The sequence below is a fragment of the Musca autumnalis genome, unplaced genomic scaffold (genome assembly GCF_047663935.1).
Source record: "Musca autumnalis isolate F117 unplaced genomic scaffold, ASM4766393v1 scaffold_1, whole genome shotgun sequence".
NCBI classification, from domain to species: domain Eukaryota; kingdom Metazoa; phylum Arthropoda; class Insecta; order Diptera; family Muscidae; genus Musca; species Musca autumnalis.
The window spans coordinates 31,680,524-31,704,287 of record NW_027411644.1 but is presented as its reverse complement, the minus strand read 5'-3'; the positions used below and the strand labels follow the sequence as shown (position 1 = coordinate 31,704,287).

Genomic DNA, 23,764 nt, shown 5'->3' with positions numbered 1-23,764 from the left:
CATACTTGGGGTCTAAAACCATTATTTCGATGAGGCACATTTTTGGTCGTATCAAAGTGTAAATACCCTCTTTAGCCTAAAGGCTGAGGGTATAAAAACACAACAAAATAAAAAAACGCAAAAGCCAACCCCCGCAATCAAAAGCGGATATTAAGGCAACAAGCTATGAGGTTTTTTTGTGATTTCTCAGCTTTATTGTTACACAGATTATGTAAAGGGAATATTCAAGCGACGTATGGAAGAGTCTGCGGAGCTCAATAAATGCGAATTTTCAAACAATCGCGAATAATATATTAATAAAATGTTTGAGGATATACTAAGGTATGTACGAGTATATAAATAATTATATTGGGAGGCTTTTAAGCTATGTCTAGATCCTAAAGATTGATTTTTATACATATTTCCAAGGATATACTATGGTCCTAAAGGCATTAACATACCGGAAATGCGATGGAACGAGGAAGGGGTCATAAAAAACCACAACTATGTAATTCATACCAATCCCACGGCTCACAGTGTCACGACAGCGGCCAAAAATGGTCAAAACCAAGTACCTCGGACTACAAATATATTGATGGGAGTCGATAGAAAACATTCCAATTAGAATGATTTTGAATTTTGGCATTACTTACTTACTTACTTAGTTGGCCCATTACAGAACATTTGTTCCATAGACCGAACTAAGAAAAGATCTCCATTCCTCTCTGTTTTTCGCTTGACTTTTTGGAATACCGCGCCTTTCCATTTCTTCATCCACTTGTATGCTCCATCGAAGCTTAGGCCTACCGATTCTGCGTGCACCGCCATGTGGCATGTATTCATACGCCTTTTTAGCGGGTTCATCATCGCTCATTCTCATGATATGGCCTAGCCAACGCAATCGTTGCATCTCGATACGTTTAACTATATGCATGTCTTTGTATAGCTTATATAGCTCGTGGTTCATACGACGTCGATATTCACCGTAGATCTTTCGAAGAATTTTCCTCTCAAACACACCAAGCACTGCCTTATCTGCTTGCGCAAGTACCCATGCTTCGGAGCCATACATTAGCACGGGTAGTATCAGCGTTTTGTATAGTGTTATTTTTGTTTGACGAGATGTGGCTTTGTTTTTAAATTGCTTACTTAATCCATAGTAGCATCTGTTGGCCAATACAATTCTTCTTCTTATTTCACAACTGATGTTGTTTGTTGTGTTTATGGCAGTGCCGAGGTAGACGAAGTCTTTAACTACCTCAAAATTGTAGGTACCAACTTCCACAGTTGGCCCGAGCTCTATGGACGCTTTGCGCGTCGACACCATCAATTTGGTCTTTTCGCCGTTTACCGCCAGACCCACTTTCGCAGATTCTGCTTCAACCTTCCTAAAGGTATCAGTTACTTCCTTTACTGACCGTCCCATGATGTCTATGTCATCAGCATAGGCAAGTAACATGTGGCTATTGGTGTAAATTGTGCCATTTCTTTTGACATTTGCATCTCGTATTACCTTTTCCAGCAAAATGTTGAATAATCACACACGAAAGGCTGTCTCCTTGTCTGAAACCTCTTTTGGTACAAAATTCTTCGGAGAGGTTCTTTCCAATTTTAACTGAGGACCTAGTATCAGTTAAAGTCATCTTACAAAGCCGGATGAGCTTTGCGGGGATACCAAATTCAGACATTGCGTGGAATACCTTTGATCGGAGGGGACTGTCGAATGCTGCTTTATAATCGACAAAAAGGTGAAATGTGTCGATCTGCATCTCTTGGGTCTTCTCGAGGATTTGCCGCAGGGTAAATATCTGGTCAATGGTGGACTTGCCAGGTCTAAAGCCACATTGGCATGGTCCAATTATTTCGTTGACCATTGGCTTTAGTCGTTCGCACAATATCCCTGACACTATCTTATAGGCAATAGGGAGAAGACTTATGCCCCTATAGTTGGAGCATACAGTCTTATCTCCTTTCTTGTGGACGGGACATAGGATGCTCAGGTTCCAATCGTCGGGTACGCGTTCTTCCTGCCAGATGGTGCTAACTAGCTGATGCATACACCTCAGCGCGTCGCCTCCGGTTTTAAACAGCTCGGCTGGTAAGCCATCGGCTCCTGCTGCTTTATTATTCTTCAGCCGGTTGATTGCTGTTTTTACCTCATCTTGGCCGGGCGGTATACATTCTATACCATCTTCTGGGATTGGATCTGTGGTATCATCGTCTTCGCTACTATTGGATACCAGCAGATTGGAGAAATGTTCCTTCCATATCCTGAGCACGCTGTCAGTATCTGTTACCAGATTACCTTGCTGGTCTCTACAGGAGGATGTGCCTGTACCAAAGCCATCTGTTTGATTTTTCACTCTTTGGTAGAATTTTCGGACTTCATTCTGGCTCCTGTACATCTCGATTTGTTCACACTCCCGCTTTTCCATTTCTCTCTTTTTCTTGCGGAAAAGACGTTTCTCTTCTCTCATTTTCTCCCGATATCTCTCTCGTGCGCTACGCGTTGCTACTGATTGTAAAGTAGCTCTATATGCCGCATTTTTCTCTTCGGTAGCAGCACGACACTCCTGGTCATACCATGAATTACTTTGTGGAGGTCTATGGAATCCAAGTATGGATTTTGCGGCTGTTTGCATGGAGTGGGCAATATGTTGCCATTGTGCTGTTATGTTATCGGGACAAGGAGTGCTCGCGTTAAGCAATTGGGCTAGTTGAGTGGAATATGCTGTGGCTATCTGTTGTGTTTGCAGCCTATCGATGTCCAACTTCAGCGTTGTGTCTGTTCGTGCTTTATTTGCAACGTTTAGACGGGTACGTACCTTTGCTGCAACAAGGTAGTGGTCCGAATCAATGTTTGCGCCTCGGAACGATCGTACATCCAACACGCTGGATGAATGTCTTCCATCTATTACAACATGATCAATTTGATTACTTGTTCTTTGATCTGGAGACAGCCAGGTGCCCTTATGAATATCGAGATGATTAAATCTGGTACTGCTAACTACCATGTTTTTTTGCAGCTGCAAAGTCTATCAGCCTCATACCATTGTCAGATGTTTCACTGTGGAGACTGAATTTCCCGACTGTTGGGCCAAAGATATTCTCCTTTCCAATTTTGGCATTAAAATCGCCTAGAATGATTTTAATGTCATGGGCAGGGCAACGGTCGTGTGTTTCTTCTAAGCGCTCGTAAAATATATCTTTGGTCTGTTCGTCCTTTTCTTCAGTGGGAGCATGAGCGCAAATAAAGCTGATGTTGAAGAATTTAGCTTTTATTCGAATTGCAGCAAGTCTTTCATTCACTGGAGTGAAGCTGGATACCAGATGTTTTAGTCTCCGACTAACTACGAATCCGTAACCAAACTCATGCTTTACGTCATGGCAGCTATAATACAGTGCGTCACCTTTAGGTGTTGTTGTGACGCCTTTCCCAATCCATCGTATTTCCTGTATGGCAGTAATATCGGCCTTGTACTTTTCAAGTACGTCTGCCAATGCGAAGACTGCACCTTCTCTATAGAGAGTGCGAACATTCCAGGTGCAGATTCGCAGATCATGGTCCTTAAAACGTTTGCGGGGTTCGTCAACTTTAGAGGCGTTTGTTTTTCTTTTCTTTCGTTTTTTCATAGTAGGATGTTTTTTTCTAGGGGAGGGTTACTAACCCGACGCCCAAACCCAAGTTTTTAACGTTCTTATGGGTGAACGCGCGGCACATGTTAGCTCACTACCTTTAACGGGTGTTAAAGGCAGTTCCCCAGGTGACACCACGGGGAGGTCTGTGTCCACTTGAGATGAAAGAGGGACCAAGATAAATCCTGGGCTTTGCCATGTTAAAGCCGGTCAAGACCGTTGCTTGGTATCATTCATCCCCTACGTCACCCAATTTTGGCATTGGTAGGTCAAATAGTTTTGTCAATATGAGGGTTCAAATCTGATAATTGTTGGTCATGTGCATTTTCTCCATATTTTCCAAAAATTAACAAAATACTGAAAATCGGGAGGTTCCGTTCAATTGGGGCTATATCAAACCGTGGAACTATGTCCATAATTTTTATCGGAAAAGTTTTTGCATCAACTGGGAACCCTGCAAAATTCAGCCTATTTGATCGATAAATTTAGCTAAAATATAAAAAATATCGAACATTCGGAAGTCCTGTTATATGTGGGCTGCACCAAAACAGACCGATATTTTTGTCTTGGACATTGTCAGCTTACAATAAGTACTTGTACCAAAATTCATCCACCTACGCCAACTCCTTCTATTTTTGGCCATCGTTTATATGAATTCGCAACATTTTATTAACATTAAAATAAATAAATAATTCGAATATACAAATTTCGAATGATTTGTGATATAAATGCTAGTCTCCAAGCTTAGCCTTCGTCCACCCACTAAAAAACACCATTCAATATGCCTGATGATCGGTCTAACCACCCGTGAAACGTAGCATAGTGGTTGAATGTGTGGGACTTCGGTGGATTCCTAATTTTTCAATGTACCTATTAGGTCTAAATAGCTCAACTCGAAAGAGAATTAATTCAAATATGTGTTTGTGTTCGTATATTTTTCACCATGGTAGCGGCAGTATATCCTTAAATTCCTGCTCTTAGTCCTTGCCGGGATAGAAAAGTACCCCGGACCATGGATCACTTCAGATTGCCAGATCTACCATATGTCAACTTCGGTGTGATGTAAGAAATGTAGGGAATGAGCGCACTTCCGATTCTGATCAGGTCTTCGTCGCCTCTAGGATTACTGCGATAGGAGTTATATTGCGATAGGAGATATATTTCTGATTGCACAGCAGTATACGAGACACACCCGAGGTCGCCCAGTGGTACGTGTTAACATATTCCGATTGCGCTCAAACTTTGCCAATCTTAAAATATATCAAAACTAAACAATTTAGGGAGCGCCGCCTCCGACATCGATTTTTCCCTTTGAGTAAAAACCATTATAGTGTATATCCCGGCTATGAATAGCTCTGCATTACATTATATGCCCGACATAAGTTCGCTTTTGGAGGTCAATAACCGTCGTATGCAATACTCATCATCAACTTTGGCATTCCATCCAAGGCAAGGACAAGAGGGACACAACGCTGGCCGAGGAAATTGATAGTCCAACATTTTGCACGGTGGGTGAAGACGCTCGTATGAGTATAAAAGGAGATTGTCACAGTTCGCCAGACATCACCATTGTGTTACCCAGTCTGGCAACCGGTTACTAGGATCAGACCATCTTCCGATCATCGGCTGACTTTTTTTCTGAGCCATGGAAAAGCTGATCGGCAAGTGTTTAGGGAATTTTCAAATCACCACTTTAGAGAGCTGTCCGTTCCCTCAGATCCTTGGGTAGCTGAGAGAATTTTCCGGGATATCATCACAGCTGCAGCCGCTCGCTACATACCTGCTAGTAGACTACCCGAAATCATACCAAATTTTCCAGCAGAGGCGATGGGACTAGTAAATGATCTTGAAGGGCTTCGTCACACGAACCCTGAAGACCCACGAGTTAGAGAACTTACACTTGAAGTCAACGGCCGGAGGGCGAGTATAAACCGAAAAAGTGGCTAGACCACCTAAAGCAGTGCAACATTGGTTCAGCATCAAGTAAATTGTGGCCAACGTTTAGAACACATTCGAATCCGGGAAAGAAGAGCGATAGAACGGCTATTACTTTTAACGGCGTGACAGTGACTGAACCGAAGAGGTGCGCGTGTTACTTTATCCTGCAGTTTATGGGGCCCTAGGGCGAAGAGTAGTTGTTTACGCCGTATAAGAGCTCTCTAAGCCGAGGAGGTAGTCAATCTATCGTAGTTGAAGGGCATGGTGGTTGAAGCTCTGCAAGTATGCCAGCTGCGGCGAATCGCACAGGCCGATCCCCCTCTTGTCGCCAGTAGCAAAGCATAGATTCTAGACAATACACAGTGCCACACAAAAACCAAAGGGATCTACTGTGCATAGAAAATATCTTAAAGGTTTTTCTATACTCAGAAAATCTGGCAAAATTGTCTTATATACTTAGAAGATGCTTTAAAGTGGTATCCTATTCTTAAACGACCACGTAGCGTGGTATTTTATGCATAGAAGACCTCGAAAAGTTATCTTCTTTACTTGGAAGAGCTTGTAAATGGGTCTTCTATACATATTCGTAAAGGGGTCATCTATACATACAAAATCGTAGAAGAACGCGTAAAGGGGTATTCTATACTTAAAATACCTCGTAAAGGGGTCTTCTATATTAAGAATGTTTCATAAAGGGATTTTATATTCCAAGAAGATCCCGTAAAGGGGTCTTGATTATAATTAAGAACTCTCTAGTACATAGCAAAAGCATTGGAACGCTCCTTCAGGCAGTTATGGCCCCGAGAATGTGCACATTTTTCGGAAAATATCGATAAATTACACTGTGCTACAAAATTTGACTCAAAGTCAGTGGGTGGAAATTTCCTTTTGGAGATGAAAGCTCTTGGTGAGTGTACTAAAAACGCAAAAGGAAATTTGCAGGATAGGTCAAGTTTCTGACATATGGTTTGGCCAAAATATCCTTGAAAACAATTTCAATTCAAAATGCGGGGGCTCGATTTTCACCATAGACATATGGTCTAGTTAACCTTTTTGCTCAGTACAATCCAATGAATCAGAAACTCCAGTCGCCCACTATCACTTTTTTCCTTCCATACAAATCGCCCCGGCCTAGTCTTGATACTTAAAAGATCTTGTAAACGGGGTCTTCAAGACTTAGAATTCCTAATAAAGGTGACTTCTATACTTAGAAGATCTCGTAAAGGGGTCTTCGATACTTAGGGAATCCCGTAAAGGGGCATTCGATACATAAACTATCTCGCAAAGGGGTCCTCTGTACTTAAAAGGCGTCGTAAAGGGGTCTTCTATACCTAGAAGCTCTTGTAAGGGACGTCGGATACTTAGCAGATTTCGCGAGGAGATCTTCCATACTTAGAAGATCACGTAAAGGGGTCTTCGATACATAGAATATCTCATAAAGGGGTTTATATACCATTTTTACCATTTCTAGAAGAACTTTTTATTAAGTTTCCTAGAAGGCCTTCTATGTATAGAAGACCCCTTTAGGTGGTCTACTATGTATAGAAGTACCATTTTGGGGGTCTTCTATATATGGAATATACATATTTTTAGGAAGCTTTCTCTTTATAGAAAAACTCTTTAGGCGGTAGTCTACCGTTTTAAGAAGACCACTTCACGGGTTTTTCTAATTAAAGGAACTTTTTTCGGAGGTATAGATCGGATCGAAATCCCTCTTAATCGCCCGAGGTCCCTCTTAAGATATCTTAGATGTAAAGAAAGTCCCTCTTGGTGTCTGTTGGATATTGAAGACTTCTTTAGTAGTTCTTCTACGTTTTTAAGATGCCTCTATCAGATTGTCTGTGTATAGTGGTACCTTTGAGGGGGTGGGGCCTCTACCCGTTAATTCTATAAATAAGTCTTATCACTTGAGAATATCACTTAAGGGGATCCATTATCTATTGAAGATTTAGTGCGCCTTATATGTATAAAAATGTTTACTCTTGAAGTAACATCGGCCTAATTCAGATGATATTGGGAGCTGGGAACTAGTATAATATTGAGATACCTACCTTCGCTGGCTTCATTTACATTAAATATTATTCCACCCTCCCCCATTTTAACATTCTCTTACGGAGTTTGCACTCTTCCTTCATTTTAAAGATTTCAATTGATATTCAAAGCAATTCATAAATGTCGAAGATTTGAATTGACATTTCCCCAATGTCAGAGATATCAACAAAAAAGTATTGACTTGGTTTGTTTTCCTTTTCCCCTAAACCGCACACACACACATCCACTTAGACAAATTTATTTACATTTCTTACCTTTATCAGGGATGCTGTGGTTTATTTGTACAACAGCTTTTTGTTGTTGTTGTTGTTACAAAAGAACAAGAAATGAACAAGTTTCCTTCAGCAGCAGAAGCAGCTTCTCAAGTCAATTCAGTTTCAGTTACCCAGTCAGATTATGGTTTCTCAAGTGAAGAGAAAACTGCGAAGGTGTTTTGTGGTGTTGAGGCGGTATTGGCGGCAAATTTATCTGGGATTAAGTTGAGATTATGGCAGCTGACATGACTTTGGTGAAAATAGCAGCAGCATGATTAAGTTGTTCATTCTTTGTTGTTGGCCATGGTGAAAAGAGAGATGTTTTATATCCGCAAATAAACAGCAACTTAGAGTCTTTGGCAGGGTATACCCCAATCTTGTTCTCCAAAGAAAATTATTATTTGTTAGGAGGGGTATGGGAAAAAATTAATAACCATACTCAAATTTCATGACAAGCATTATTATGGCCAAATTATGCACCTCTAAGGAAACGTGGCCATAAATACAAACACAACATCTAGCCACACACCGCACAGTCTTCCTGTATGTCATAAAGCCAACTCTAGATTGCCTTCCCATTTTGTAGTGAATATTACTTGTTTTGGATGGTTGGGGGTATCTGGGTCTTGCTATTTTCTATTGCTGTAAAGCAATTTATTATGAATTATTTTTATGTTTATTTTTTACAATCATCCGCAAGATGCCATTGTCAACCAACCAGCCAACCCATGACGTGTATATCCTTGCAAGGATATTGTTGTGAAAAAAATGGAAAAATTACATTGACAATTTCCAATTTTTATAGATCACAAATTTGTTAAAAAATGGTTTGCCACCAAAGCGATATTGGGAGGGGGATAGGAAATTATTATGAATACTGCCTTATTACAGGAAACGGAAATAAGTTATACTCTGTGTGGTAATAAAGACAACACTTTTTTAAACAAAAAGGTAATTGAAGAGCAAGACTGATAGGAAGGGAGGACAGTGTTGAAACAGACCTTTGCGTATTAAAGGCAAATATTTACGAAATTGTAGCCTATTTATAGCAGAGCTTTAACTCCTTTGAATAGGAGACCCCCTTATGATATCTCCTATGTATGGAATTCATTTTTACGAGATCCACAACTTATAGAAGACCCTCATACGATGTCTTCTAATGTCTTCTTAATATTGACGACTGATTGATTTGATTTGATTTAGGAGATTTTCTAAGTACGGAAGACCCCTTTAGGTGGTCTTCTAAGTATGGAAGAACCCTTTACAAGATCTTCTTAATATTGACGACACTTTTCCAAGATCTTCCAAATGTTGAAGACTATTTTACTAGATTTCCTAAGTATCGAATAGTCCTTTACGAGATTTTTTTTAGTATTAGCGACCTTCTTACGTGATCTTCTGAGTACAGAAGACCCTTTTTAGGAAATCAGAAGACCCCTTTGCGAGATATATTACGCTATAGAGTATATAATGCTCATTACGTATATATGTATATGCTCATAAGTACAGAGATATTTAAGTATCGAAAACACATTTACGAGACCTATCTTAAAGGGATCTTCGATACTTAGAAGGTAAAGGGATCTTCGATACTTAAAAGGTCTTACAAAGGGGATCTTCTACACTTAAAAGACCTCATAAAATGGTCTTCTATATTTAGCAGATCTCCTAAAGGGGATTCTATTCTTAGAAGATCTCCGAAAGGGGTCTTCTATATTTAGAAGACCTCCGAAAGGGGTCTTCTATTCATAGAAGATCTCCGAAAGGGGTCTTTTATTCATAGAAGATCTCCGAAAGGGGTCTTCTATATTTAGAAGACCACCTAAAAGGGTCTTCTGTGTATAGAAAGGGGTCTTATATATTTAGAAGACCTCCTAAAAGGGTCTTCTATATATAGAAGACCTCCGAAAGGGGTCTTCTATTCATAGAAGATCTCCGAAAGGGGTCTTCTATGTTTAGAAGACCTCCGAAAGGGGTCTTCTATTCATAGAAGACCACCGAAAGGGGTCTTCTATTCATAAAAGACCTCCTAAAGGGGTGTTCTATATTTAGAAGACCTCCTAAAGAGATATGCTATACATAAAATACCTCCGAAAGGGGTCTTCTATATTTAGAAGACCTCCTAAAAGGGCCTTCTGAGTATAGAAAGGGGTCTTATATATTTAGAAGACCTCCGAAAGGGGTATTCTATGTATAGAAGACCTCCGAAAGGGGTCTTCTATGTATAGAAGACCTCCGAAAGGGTTCTTCTATGTATAGAAGACGTCCGAAAGAGGTCTTCTATATATAGAAGACCTCCGAAAGGGGTCTTCTATGTATAGAAGACCTCCGAAAGGGGTCTTCTACATTTAGAAGACCTTCTAAAAGGGTATTCTATGTATAGAAGAACTCCGAAAGGGGTATTCTATATTTAGAAGACCCCCTAAAACGGTCTTCTATATATAGAAGACCTCCGGAAGGGGACTTCTTCATTTAGAAGATCTTCTAAAAGGGTATTCTATGTATAGAAGAACTCCGAAAGGGGAATTCTATATTTAGAAGACCTCCTAAAAGGGTCTTCTATGTATAGAAGACCTCTGAAAGGGGTCTTCTATATTTAGAAGACCTCCGAAAGGGGTCTTCTATATTTAGAAGACCTCCTAAAAGTGTATTCTACATTTAGAAGACCTCCGAAAGGGGTCCTTTACATTTAGAAGACCTCCGAGAGGGGTCTTTTACATTTAGAAGACCTCCTAAAAGGGTATTCTATGTATTGAAGACCTCCGAAAGGGGTCTTCTATATTTAGAAGACCTAGTAAAAGGATCTTCTATGTATAGAAGACCTTCGAAAGGGGTCTTCTACATTTATAAGGCCTCCGAAAGGGGTCTTCTATATTTAGATGACCTCCTAAAAGGGTATTCTATGTATAGAAGACCTCCGAAAGGGATCTTCTACATTTAGAAGACCTCCGAAAGGGGTCTTCTATATTTAGAAGACCTCCTAAAAGGGTATTCTATGTATAGAAGACTGCCGAAAGGGCTCTTCAATGTATAGAAGACCTCCAAAAGGCGTCTTCTATGTATAGAAGACCTCCTAAAAGGATCTTCTATGTATAGAAGATCTCCTAAGGGCTGAATTCGGTACATAGAACACCTTCTATTAAAAGGACCTCATAAAAGGTGTGTCTTTACACTGAAGATCTAGTAAAGGGGTCTTATTTACATAGAAGACCTATTTAAGTGGTCTTCTGTATGCAGAAGACTTTCTTAAATAGTCTTATGTTCATAGAAGACTCCCTAAAGGGGTATTCGATACTTCAAAGTGCTCCTATAAGGATTTTCTTTACTCGTGGTCCTCTAAACATAAACAGCATCCTAAAGGGGTATTCTTTACATAGAGCGCCTACGCTTACTATAGCGGGTCTTCTATATATAAAATACCTGTTTAAGAGCTCTTCTCCATATTAAAGGATGTCTCCTATACATCAAAAGACGGTCGAAAGAGGACCTCCATACAAACAAGGCGCTAATGGTCTTCTAAAGGGGTCTTCTAAACACAGAATACATTTTAAAGAGCTCTTCATTTTCTTCTTCCGCAAAACATTCTTAAGGTCTTCTCCATATCCTTAAGTGCCATTCTCTACATAAAAAGCCTTAAGAGGGTCTTAGTTATAAAACCATAACTCACTTTATTAATCCCAATTCTTGAAATTCTTTTTCAATATAACCTTAATCATGTTACACATTTCCAGAGTCAAGCCCGTGTTTCTCAGATCCAAAGCCTTCAAATAGCGATTACTGCCAATGGAATTTAACAACTGCTTACCAAAATTCTGTAAAAAAACAACACCAATTTTATAACTTCTTTCTTTCGAATATGCAATAGCTCACCATTCCCAAATCATTATTGCTCATATCGATATACCACAAGCTGCGATTATGTCGGAGGAAATTAATAAACAACAAGGTTATGCTATCCGTTATGGAACAGCCAGATATATCAACATTTCTCATGGGTAGGCAATCGAGAATGCCAAAAATGGCAGCAGCACCATCACTGCCAATTGGATTTAGACGCAGACTTATTTTCTCCAAGTTGAGATTTTTGATTACTCGTGCCAGGATATAGGCACCATTGGAGGCTAGAGAGAAAGATTTAAATTTTCTAAAGTTATCCCAAGGGTCATAGACGAACTTACATACATATTTTATTATTTGTCAAATCCAAATATTTCAAGGTAGCAAACGACTCCTTGTTGCAGGCACTCAAAAATTGGCGAATGCCCTCATCACCCAGACTACAATGTTCCAAAGATAAGGCCGTCAGATGATGGCAACCCTTGTCCAAACTATGAGCAAATAATCCCAATTGATATGGCTGCAAGTTTGTGTTGTGAAAACTAAGGGAAAAGAGGGTTACGATGAAAGGTAAGTTAGAAATGAACCGTGTCTCCTTGTTTTTCCCAAAGTCATACCCTCTTTTGTGGCAACTGTGGAAAAAACTAGAAGACACGGGTTTTCTTTTGGTTGATTATCACGTGATTATGTCCTTATAAAAGGCCCTTGAACTCACCAAAAATTCACCAATTCATGACACTGAGCCAAGCCCTTGGCCAAAATGTTAGCATCCCTGCGTGACATGGTATTACAGCCCAAATAGAATTGTGTTCCAATAGTTTTGGTACAATATGTCAGACGTAATGTACGCAATTCCGGCAGATTACTCAATATGAAATCAAGTGGAATGTGATCTGAAACAACAACAATAACAACAACATCATGCAAATATAACTACACGACAGATGTCAACCTTAAGACAGAAAACAACTTCTTTGTTGTCTTACCATTATTACCATCCATGCTGGGCTGCAAGTAGTTTATCTCCAATTGATTTATATACGCCGCACAAATGTCCAATACATTTGCCTGAATATTTTCCTGTTCGTATTCGGCTGTTGGTAGATTTTCAATAAACTCCTGTAAATGCCGCTCCATGTAAATGTTAAGCCATGGCTTTTTTGTCGTAACGCTTTTACCCTTTCGCCGTGGACATGAAAGTGTGAGTGGTGCAGCAGGCCGTGGCGGATAACAAGGGTAAGTGTATGACATATAGTAGAGTGTCTTCCAACGGTGTTGATAGCATTTACGCCAAAAGAAATCATCACGAATGTGCAAGCTTAAAATCTTCAACGGTAAATTTACATCCAAGTTGCTTAGAAGGTAGTTGCGATCCTTTTGCTCGGGGATATCCGTGTAGATAGGATTGTCTTGTGTCGACAGGAAATGAAATTCAAAATACATAAATAAGATATAAATATTAGTTGACGCTTGTCTTATTGCATCAACACCCTCCTTGAAGGACACATACCACACCAATTCTCCAGGAAAAAATCCAATACCAAATGTCTTAGACTTTTGGGTTGATACACATCCGAAACACCATCACCATCATCGTAATTGACGTTGAATGTTTTTGCAACAGATTTAGGCAGTTTACATTGTTTCAAATCAAAGTAGGTTTTCAAGGTGTTGAGTTCCACAGATATTGGAAATTCATTATAAGTAAAATCCATGAATGGGACGGACTCAAAGCATTTACCTGGGAGGGACTTTTCTTCAAACTGATTTGTTTTTTGAAATATTGGAATACAACTTGGAAAAGAAGCAGTTGGTTTAGCAACAAACAACGAACAGGTTGTCAAGGTAACAAACAGTAAGCACTTGGTTTCTTCCTCACAACAAAGTAGCACAGCTGTCAGGGACATGCCAAAGGTGTTTATTTTAGACTATATTATAGTATTATAGCCTATAGTAAATAACCTCCTATAGACTTTCACATATATAGAAGACCTTCTTAATGGACCTACTGACATGATCTTCAACAGATGATAGACCCCTTGAAAGTGTATTCTACATATAAAGGACCTCTGAAAGGGATCATCTGTAGAAAGAAGACTTCTTCAATGGTTATTACATAGATAGAAGACTTCCTCTATAGATCTTCAACAGATGGAATAATGCTTATTTGGGCCTTCCCTAGATCCTAAAGAGGTTCATCTATAGAGAAAATACCTCCTAAAGAGGTATTTAACAGCATGATGACCTTCTTTAGACGTCTTCTATACATAGAAGACCTCCTGCAAATGTCTGTTATATATAGAACTCTTTTTAAAAGGGGTCCTCTATGGATTGGAAGGATTCTTCTACATATATACGCCCAGTTCAGGGATCTTAACTATCTTCATATTAGATAGAAGACCTTCTAAGGTGATCTTCTATATATACCAAACCTCCCAAAGGTATCTTCTAGCATAAAAGACAATCGAAAGGAGTTTGCTATGGATAGAAGATCTCCTAAAGGTGTCTTCCATGAAAAGAAGTCTTCCTAAATGAGTATTCATGGATAAAAGACGTCCTGAAGGCGACTTCTTGGGTTGAAAACTTTCCAGAGCCGTCTTCTAGAGATAGAAGATTTTATAAAGGTGTCTTCTATGGTCAACCGAAAATAACGGGCTTCGTCAAGCGATACTCTATGTATATTATACCTCCCAAGTGGTATATAGAAGACTTTCGAAAGGATCTTCTATAGTGAGAATACTATCTAAAGGGATCTTCTATAGGAAGAATAAATCCTAAAGAAGACCACCAAAAAATGTCTCCAATGGACAGAAACCCTCCTAAAAGTGTCTTCTATGAATGGAAAAGCTCATAGGTGAGGTCTTCCACATATAGAAGACGACGTTCTTCCAAAGATTAAAGGCCTCCTGAAGGTGTCTTCTATAGATAGAATACCTTGTAAAGACGTCTTCTAGATAGAAGATCTCTGGAAGAGTAATCATCAGACTTCTTAAAGAAGTCTTCTACTTATTGGATTGAAGATCTTCTAAAGCGGTCTTCTATGAATAGAAGAAAGATCCTACAAAGAAGTGTCCGTTGGATAGAAGAATGGTGTATTCTGTAGATAGAATACCTACTCCACTGATAGAAGTCCTTCTATATATTTCCTTTTGGATAGAAGACATCCTGGAAGTGACTTCTTTGATAGAAGACATATGAATAGAATACTTCCTAAGGTGACTTTTATAGATAGAAAGCCTTCCACAAGGGTCTTCTATACGCAGAAGGTCTCCTAAAGGGATATTCTATACATAGAAAGCCTGCAAAGATATTCTTCTATACATAGGAGGCCCTCTAAAGGGGTCTTCTACAGATATAAGTCTTTCTAACAGGCTCTTCTATACATAGAAGTCCTCCCAAAGGGTCCTCTATAAATAGAAGTCCTAATAAAGGGCCTTCTATACATAGAAGTTCTCCTAAAAGGGGTCTTCTATACGTAGAAGTCTTTCTAACGGATGCTCCTATTTATACGGGTCTTCCTACAAGGATCTTATCTACACTGAAGTCCTCCTGAAGGGGTCTTCTACAGATAGAAATAGTCCTACAGGGGTCTTCTACTCATATAATTTCTCCTGAAGGCGTCTTCTATAGATAGAAGTCCTTCTGAAGGGGTCTCCTTTACAAAGAAGCTCTCCTGAAGGGACATTCTACAGATAGAAGTCAACCTAAAGAGTCTTCCCTAGTTAGAAGTTCTCTTTAAGGAATCTTCTATTGAAAGAAGTCCTCCTAAATGGGTCTTTTATAGATGGAAGTCCTCCTAAGAGGACCTCTATAGACAAAGTCCTCCAAAAGAGGTATTTTATTGATAGAAGTCCACCCAAAGGGGTCTTCTTCAGATATAAGTCCTGCTGAAGGGGTTTACTTTACAAAGAAGTTCTCCTGAAGGGGTCTTCTACAGATAGAAGTCAACCTAAAGGGGTCTTCTCTAGTTAGAAGTCCTCTTTAAGGAATCTTCTATTGAAAGAAGTCGTCCTAAAGGTGTCTTATATTGATGGCAATCCACCTAAGGTGGTCTTCTCTAGATAGAAGTCCTCCTATAGGGGTCCTCTATTGATAGAAGTCATCCTAAAGTGGTTTTATGTTGATAAAAGTCATCGCAAAGAGGTCTTCTTCAGATTGAAGTCCTACTAAAGAAATCTTCTCTAGATAGAAGTCCTCCCAAAGGGGTATTTTATAGATAGAAGTCCACCCAAAGGGGTCTTCTACAGATATAAGTCCTGCTGAAGGGGTTTCCTTTACAAAGATGTTCTCCTGAAGGCGTCTTCTACAGATAGAAGTCATCCTAAAGGGGTTAGTTAGAAGTCATCTTTAAGGAATCTTCTATTGAAAGAAGTCCTCCTAAAGGTATCTTATATTGATGGCAGTCCACCTAAGGGGGTCTTCTCAAGATAGAAGTCCCCCTAAATGGGTATTTTATACATAGAAGTCCTCCTAAAGGAGTCTTATGTAGATAGAAGTCTTCCTAAAGGGATCTTTTATAGATGGAAGTCCTCCTAAGGGGACCTCTATAGACAAAGTCATCCAAAAGAAGTATTTTATTGATAGAAGTCCACCTAAAGGGGTCTTCTACAGATATAAGTCCTGCTGAAGGGGTTTCCTTAACAAAGAAGTTCTCCTGAAGGCGTCTTCTACAGATAGAAGCCCACCTAAAGGGGTCATCTGCAGATATAAGTTCTCCTGAAGGGGTTTCCTTTACAACGAAGTTCTCCTGAAGGAGTCTTCTACAGATAGAAGTCATCACAAAGGGGTTAGTTAGAAGTCCTCTTTAAGGAATCTTCTATTGAAAAAAGTCCTCCTAAAGGTGTCTTATAGTGATGGCAGTCCACCTAAGGGGGTCTTCTCAAGATAGAAGTCCTCCTAAAGAAGTCCTCTATTGATAGAAGTCCTCCTAAAGTGGTTTTATGTTGAAAAAAGCCATCCCAAAGAGGTCTTCTTCAGATTGAAGTCCCACTAAAGGGATCTTCTCTAGATAGAAGTCCTCCTAAAGGGGTATTTTATAGATAGAAGTCATACTAAAGGATTCCTCCTAAAGGAGTATTTTGTAGATAGAAGTCCTCCTAACGGAGTCTTCTGTAGATAGAAGTCCTCCTAAAGGGGTCTTTTATATATGGAAGTCCTCCTAAAGGGACCTCTATAGACAAAGTCCTCCAAAAGAGGTATTTTATTGATAGAAGTCCACCTAATGAGGTTTTCTACAGATATAAGAGCTGCTGAAGGGGGTTCCTTTACAAAGATGTTCTCCTGAAGGCGTCTTCTACAGATAGAAGTCCACCTAAAGGGGTCTTCTAAAGATATAAGTTCTCCTAAAGGGGTCTCCTTTACAAAGAAGTTCTCCTGAAGGGGTCTTCTACAGATAGAAGTCAACCTAAAGGGGTCTTATCTATTTAGAAGTCCTCTTTAAGGAATTTTCTATTGAAAGAAGTCGTCCTAAAGGTGTCTTATATTGATGGCAATACACCTAAGGGGGTCTTCTCTAGATATACATAAGTCCTCCTAAAGGGGTATTTTTATAGATAGAAGTCCTCCCAAAGGAGTCTTCTATATATATATATATAAGTCCTCCTAATGGGGTATTTTATAGATGGAAGTCCTCCTAAGGGGACCTCTATAGACAAAGTTCTCCAAAAGAGGTATTTTATTGATAGAAGTGCACCCAAAGTGATCTTCTAAAGATATAAGTCCTGCTGAAGGGGTTCCTTTACAAAGAAGTTCTCCTGAAGGCGTCTTCTACATATAGAAGTCCACCTATAGGGTTCTTCTACTGATATAATTTCTCCTGAAGGAGTCTGCTTTACAAAGAAGTTCTCCTGAAGGGGTCTTCTATAGACAGAAGTAAACCTAAAGGGGTCTTCTGTAGTTAGAAGTTATCTTTAAGGAAACTACTATTGAAAGAATTCGACCTAAAGGTGACTTTTATTGATGGTAGTCAACCTAAGGCGGTCTTCTTTAGATAGAAGTCCTCCTAAAGGAGTCTTCTGTAGATAGAAGTCCTCCTAAAGGGGTATTTTATAGATGGAAGTCCTCCTAAGGGGACCTATATAGACAAAGTCCTCCAAAAGAGGTATTTTATTGATAGAAGTCCACCTAAAGGGATCTTCTACAGATATAAGTCCAGCTGAAGGGGTTTCCTTTACAAAGAAGTTCTCTTGAAGGGGTCTTCTGCAGATAGAAGTAAGCCTAAAGGGGTCTTCTCAAGTTAGAAGTTCTCCTTAAGGAATCTTCTATTGAAAGAAGTCCTACTAAAGGTGTCTTATATTGATGGAAGTCCACCTAAAGGGGTCTTCTCTAGATAGAAGTCCTCCTAGAGGGGTCTTCTACTGATAGAAGGGGTATAGAATATACATAGAAACCCTACTAAAGCGGTCTTCTACACTTAGGCTTTCTCCTAAAAGGACAATCTCTCGATATAAGTTTCCTAAAGGGTTCTTCCATGCACGGACGTCCTCTTTAAGGGACCTTCCATACGTAAAAATCCTCCAACAGAGGTCTTCTTTTGATAAAAGTTGGCTTCAAAGGGTGCTCTCTAGATAAAAGTTCTCCTAAAGGGGTGTTCTTTTGATAAAAGTCCCCCTCAAAATGAGGAACAAATGGGTTTTCTCTAGATAGAGATCCCTTTAGTGGTCTTCAATAAATAGATGCCCACCTAAATGGGTATTTTATACATAGAAGTCACCCCAAATGAGGCTTCTCTAGATATTAGTCCTCCTAAAGGGGTCTTCCATGCTTAGAAGTCCTTCTAAGGGGCCTTCTATACAGAAAAATCCTCGTAAAGGGGGCTTCTCTAGGTAGAAGTCCTCCTAAAGAGGGCGTATATAAATATAAGTCCTTCTAGAGAGGTATTATTTATACTGAATACCGACAGAATGTGAACTTTTTAGGACACATTCAATGTAGATAGAATCTACTAAAGGAGTCCTCCATGCATAAATGTCCATCTAGAGCACTGCCGACCAAGAAGAGGGCACACAAAATGCTGAATATTGGCATATTTTGACAGTGTGTTAGTAAGGTTGTATGCATGCATGCTGCAAAACAAAAACAAATCAAAACATTTGCTCTCTTTTGTGTGCTCTTTCTTTTAATATACGAAATTCAAAAAAATCTGCCACCCAAATAAGGCTGGGTTCTCTGGGTCCTCTGTACTCTATTCTCCATTTCTGTTTTCTGTTTCTTTAACTTATTAAAAATCCTTAACATTCCTTGACAAATATGTCAACAAAATGTTAACAATTAAACAAAATACTCTTCCATTAAACCTCTAAAAACAACAACACCACCAACAAAAAATAACCAAAAAAACTTTAAAATCCCTACAGGCATTTTCATTATCTTTTGCGCTGAACCTTTCTTTTTACTTCTACACAACAAACTTACACAAGTGCGTAACATGAAGAATGGAAAAAAAACAAATGTTGAGAAAATATTAGCTTAAGTATCCTTTATAATGGATAAATCCCCCCTTCCCCCTAATTTAACCTTCCATATAAGACCTTGAAGCAATCCCAAAGGAATTTGGCGCCTTGAGAAAAAAGTTACACTAAAAAGCATCGGAGCGCCACAACCTGCTGTCTAAGCATTTTGTCATGGCAAAGTTTTTTTAGTGTTTTTACGGTTGTTGTTTTTGTTGGCGCAACACTTTTACTCTTTTATGGTTTGTTTTTGTTTCCTTGTTTTGTTTTTCTAATGTCCTTCTTGGCGAGAAAGACACAGTGGGGTATGAGAGAACAATTTTGAATAATATCCATATAATGGGAGTGTACGATAGATAAACTATATCTAAGATTGACATTTAAAAAATTAAAAAAAAAAAATCCGTAACAAGCCCACCTTCAAGCGACAAAACAGCTTCGGCAGGTAGTCAAGATCTCCTACAGGTCTGAAGGCCATCAATACATCTTTTATAGGTCTTTATTTGTTACCCATATAACCTTATAAAAATAGCCAAAGGACTTATTAAGACATTTGTTGAATCATCTCCATAAAATCCCTAACATCCCAACCCACTGTGCCCCAATTTTTCCCAAAATAAAGTTTGTTTTGTTTTTCTTGCTCTTTCCTATTAAAGAGTAGCAGTAGCAGAAAATACACAAAACTTCTAAATTTCGCCAAAAGGGATCAAATGCGGTGGAGACATGGGTGGAGAATAAATGTAACAAACATAACAACAATAAGCAGAATAATTGGTATTTGCCCAGTCTTTTTTTCCACTTTGGCTAATGGTTTTAAGAGGGTTAAGATGCTGAACTTCTCGGCAGCGTCAATCTAATTACATTAAAATACGAGCATTTAATTTGTTTAGATGCCCCCATGCGATTACTACAACAACAATAAAGACAACAATGAAAAACTTATTTTTTGGCAGCGCTTATCAGAGGTCACAACACCACAAAAATACGCTGCGAAAGTGTTAAGCGAAGTAAAATTTTATTTTAAAATAATTTCATTATTATTTTTAAAATAGATTTTCGTTAGCGGAAGTGGAACAAACAACCCTATAAAAATAAATTTACATAGTGGGTTTTCAAATGAGAAATAAATTAGTGTGCCCGGGTCTACTATATGTTTCCGTGGTGTAGTGGTTATCACATCCGCCTAACACGCGGAAGGCCCCCGGTTCAATCCCGGGCGGAAACAGTTGATAATTATGTTTTAATGAGCAGAATCTTCTAAACGGAATTGAATTGCACCGCATGAGCTTTTTTATAGATCTGTAGTGGATTCTCCAACTCTTTTTTTGAGTTACCGACAAATATCGGTAAAATTAAAACGCAAAATTATGAATGAAAAGTGTAAATAAAAGTTTACAGCACTCTTACAATAGGTAAAACTTTACGACTACTTCTTATTCGTCGCTAACTTACCGAAGATCATCGTTAATTACCGAAATTATAAGCATATTAATGTTAACGATTTTTGTCGGTAACTCAAAAAATGAGTTAGAGAATCGCACTACTGAGGTCAACAATAAATGTGAATTTTCTGTTTTAAATTTTTAAGAGAACCTAAAAACGGCAATACACTTGGTATTCTTAAAGATTATTGGAGGATTCAAAGACGACAATGAATGTAGATTTATTAAAGATTATTGTCAAACCCGAAGAGGACAAACAAAGTGCATTTATAGAAGATGTTAAAGGGACCCAAACAATACAATACACTTGAATTTTTTATAAAAAAAATTATGAGGACTTAGCGAGGACAAATAAAGTGGATGTCTTAAAGATTTCAGGAGGAGGACCATAATCCTGTTTTTTTTTAGAATTTTTAAGGTGGATACAAAAGGGGCACGTACATATGTATATACATACATTAGGCCGGTCTTTCGAACAAGTTATTATTTTTTTAAATCGGTTAACAAATGGCTAAATTATAGCGGTTTAAGTCAGAAAACCTCCAAAAAAAACAATAACTGAATTTCTCACAATTTTCAAAATAAATATTGAAAAAAAAAAAACAAAAAAATTATATTTTTGAAAATTATGAGAAATTCAATTATGGGGGTTATCATGAACGGCAATTCCCCGTGAATTTTTTCAGTTTCTCCCTTAAGTTGCAACGGCGGAAAAACAAAACTCAGGGGGAAATTTCATTCATGATAACCCCCTATAGTTTTTTGTGGGTTTTTTTCAGACTTAAACCACTATAATTTAGCTATTTGTTAACCGATTTAAAAAATAATAACTTGTTCGAAAGTTATAATTCACCCCTTTAAAAGGAAGAAGGATCAATAGAAATCCGTTGTGAAAAAAAGATGTGCCCGTTAAAATTTGAAAATGTAAGAAACCCAGATTTTCACTTTTGCCGTTATAAAAAAAATAAAATAAAACAAAGTGCTCCAAACAAACTAAAGGCATTTTCGTTCTCCATGGATCCCAACACGATAGAATTTTGCATCAGAAAGCTTTAATTTTTTCTGGCCTTTTCAAGGCCAAAACCGCCTGAAGGAGCATTCCAATGCTTTGGTGATGTATTAAAGAGTTCTTCATTACTGTCTTGACTACAATTTTTGTCTTTGTGTTGGATCGAAAATCTCAATGGCTTGGCCGTTATATGCTAAAATATCAAAAAACGTGGATAAAAAAACTTAAAGTCAAAATCGGGTGGCTCGATTTTCACCGTAGACCTATGTATGGTCTTGTGGACTTTTTTGCTCAGTTCAATCCCAGGATTCAGAAACGCTAGGGGTCATTAAGGTTTTTTTCCTTCCATACAAATCGCCCCGGCCTAATATACATATATGAAACCTTCAGGTGGTATTCCTCTATTAAAAGTCTTTTATGTATAGAAGACTCTTTCGGGAGGTCTTTAAGGAATAGAAGATCCTATGTATAGAATACTCCTTTGAGAGTTCTTCCATGTGCAGAAGATCCTCGTATAGAAGACCATTTAGAGGTCTTCCATGTATAGGAGGAAGATTTCCAGAATATAATACCCCTTTTGGTGACCTTGCAAGTATACTAGGCCAAATTAGGAGGATCTTTTTAGGAGATATTGTACGTATAGAAGACTCTATTAGGAGGTATTATATGTATAGAAGGCCTTCTATGTATAGAATACCCCTTTAGGAGGTATTTTATAAATAGAAGGCCCCTTTAGGAGGTCTTCTACGTATAGAAGACTCATTTAGGAGACCCATTAGGAGGTTTTCTATCTAAAGGAGGCCCCTTTAGGAGGTCTTGTGTGTAAATAAGGCCCCTTAGGGAATTCATCTATAGAAGTTGTAGTTGCGAAGTATTTGACTATATGAACTTTGTTTTTTCAACACCAAACGCACTGTAGTTGTTTGGTTTGTCGGTTTGTCAGTTAACTAACAACAATTTTTGCGACAGTGGTAGTTGTTGTGTATGTGTGTGGTTTGTTAATAAGGCTTTCCGCAGCTGCGAGAGCCCCGTTGTTACTCTCTTTGACAAAAATCCTATCCACCCATAAATAATATGTTCTAACATAAAAAATATGTTGGTACCCAAACATATTAAATTGAGATATGTTACAAAATGTTGCAAACATATATTTGTTTGGACATAAACAAATTATGTTTGGATCCAAACATATGTATACTTGTTTGCTATCAGTCCTAAACAAATCTTTGTTTGGATCCAAACATATTTCTAACATATATTTTTCTGCGTGTAGAATACTCCTTCGAGAGGTCTTTAATGAATAGGAGTTGGTTTTAGGAGGTTTTCTTTTCTTTGGGAGTTCTTCTATGTGTAGAAGATCCATGTTGTATAGAAGACCCCCTTTAGAGGTATACCATGTATAGAAGGAAGAAGATTTCCTGAATAAAATACCCCTTTAGGCGGCCTTGCATGTATAAAGACCAATGTAGGAAGATCATTTTAGGAGATATTCTACGTATAGAACACTCTTTAAGGAGGTATTATATGTATAGAAGACTCCTTTAGAAAGTCTTCTATGTATAGAACTCTTTTATGAGGTATTCTATAGGTATTCTATACATATAAGACCCCTTCGGAGGTCTTTTAACACTTTTTTAAATGTTATGAAATTACATGGGTATTTTTTTATACCCTCCACCATAGGATGGGGGTATATTAAGTTTGTAACTACTCAAAATAATCATTGTAGACCCCACAAACTATATACATATACATATTCTTGATCAGCGTGCAATTCTACATCGATATAGCCATGTCCGTCCGTATGTCCGTCTGTGGAAATCACTCTAGAGTCCGAACGGATTGACGTAAGTGGATGAAATTTTGGGAAAATCTATTATATATACGTAGGACTTTTGGTATTGAAAGCGGGCTATGTAGGTCCACGCTTTCGTATAGCCCCCATACAAAGTGACGCGTGACGCGTCGTCGTTTTAATTAATTTTTAAGATATTTGTCCCATTTTACCACCGAATTGGTTGTAATTTGGAATATGGTGTCTCCACAGGCCAAAAAACATTCCTACCGAAGTTGGTTTCTATAGGTCCTAGTTTTGGTATAGCCCCCATATAACGCCCCATATAAAGTACGCGTCATTTTAATATATTTTGAATGTTTTAGTCCCATTTG

The 23,764-nt window shown here is 38.5% G+C and overlaps 1 protein-coding gene and 1 non-coding gene across 2 annotated transcripts; one reads left to right on the top strand and one right to left on the bottom strand.

The window, feature by feature from the left end:
- Nucleotides 1-11,507: 11,507 nt before the first annotated feature.
- LOC141390413 (NACHT, LRR and PYD domains-containing protein 3) lies at nucleotides 11,508-13,639 on the bottom strand. Its single transcript, XM_073963323.1, has 6 exons — nucleotides 13,207-13,639; nucleotides 12,683-13,105; nucleotides 12,412-12,589; nucleotides 12,042-12,238; nucleotides 11,730-11,980; nucleotides 11,508-11,671 (listed from the first exon to the last, which is right to left on the bottom strand). The coding sequence occupies exons 1-6, from the start codon at nucleotides 13,601-13,603 to the stop codon at nucleotides 11,531-11,533; spliced, it is 1,587 nt and encodes a 528-aa protein (XP_073819424.1). The 5' UTR covers nucleotides 13,604-13,639; the 3' UTR covers nucleotides 11,508-11,530.
- Nucleotides 13,640-20,296: 6,657 nt separating this feature from the next.
- On the top strand, nucleotides 20,297-20,369 carry TRNAV-AAC (transfer RNA valine (anticodon AAC)). Its single transcript has one exon. It is a non-coding gene; the product is annotated as a tRNA-Val (tRNA).
- The last annotated feature ends 3,395 nt before the right edge of the window (nucleotides 20,370-23,764 follow it).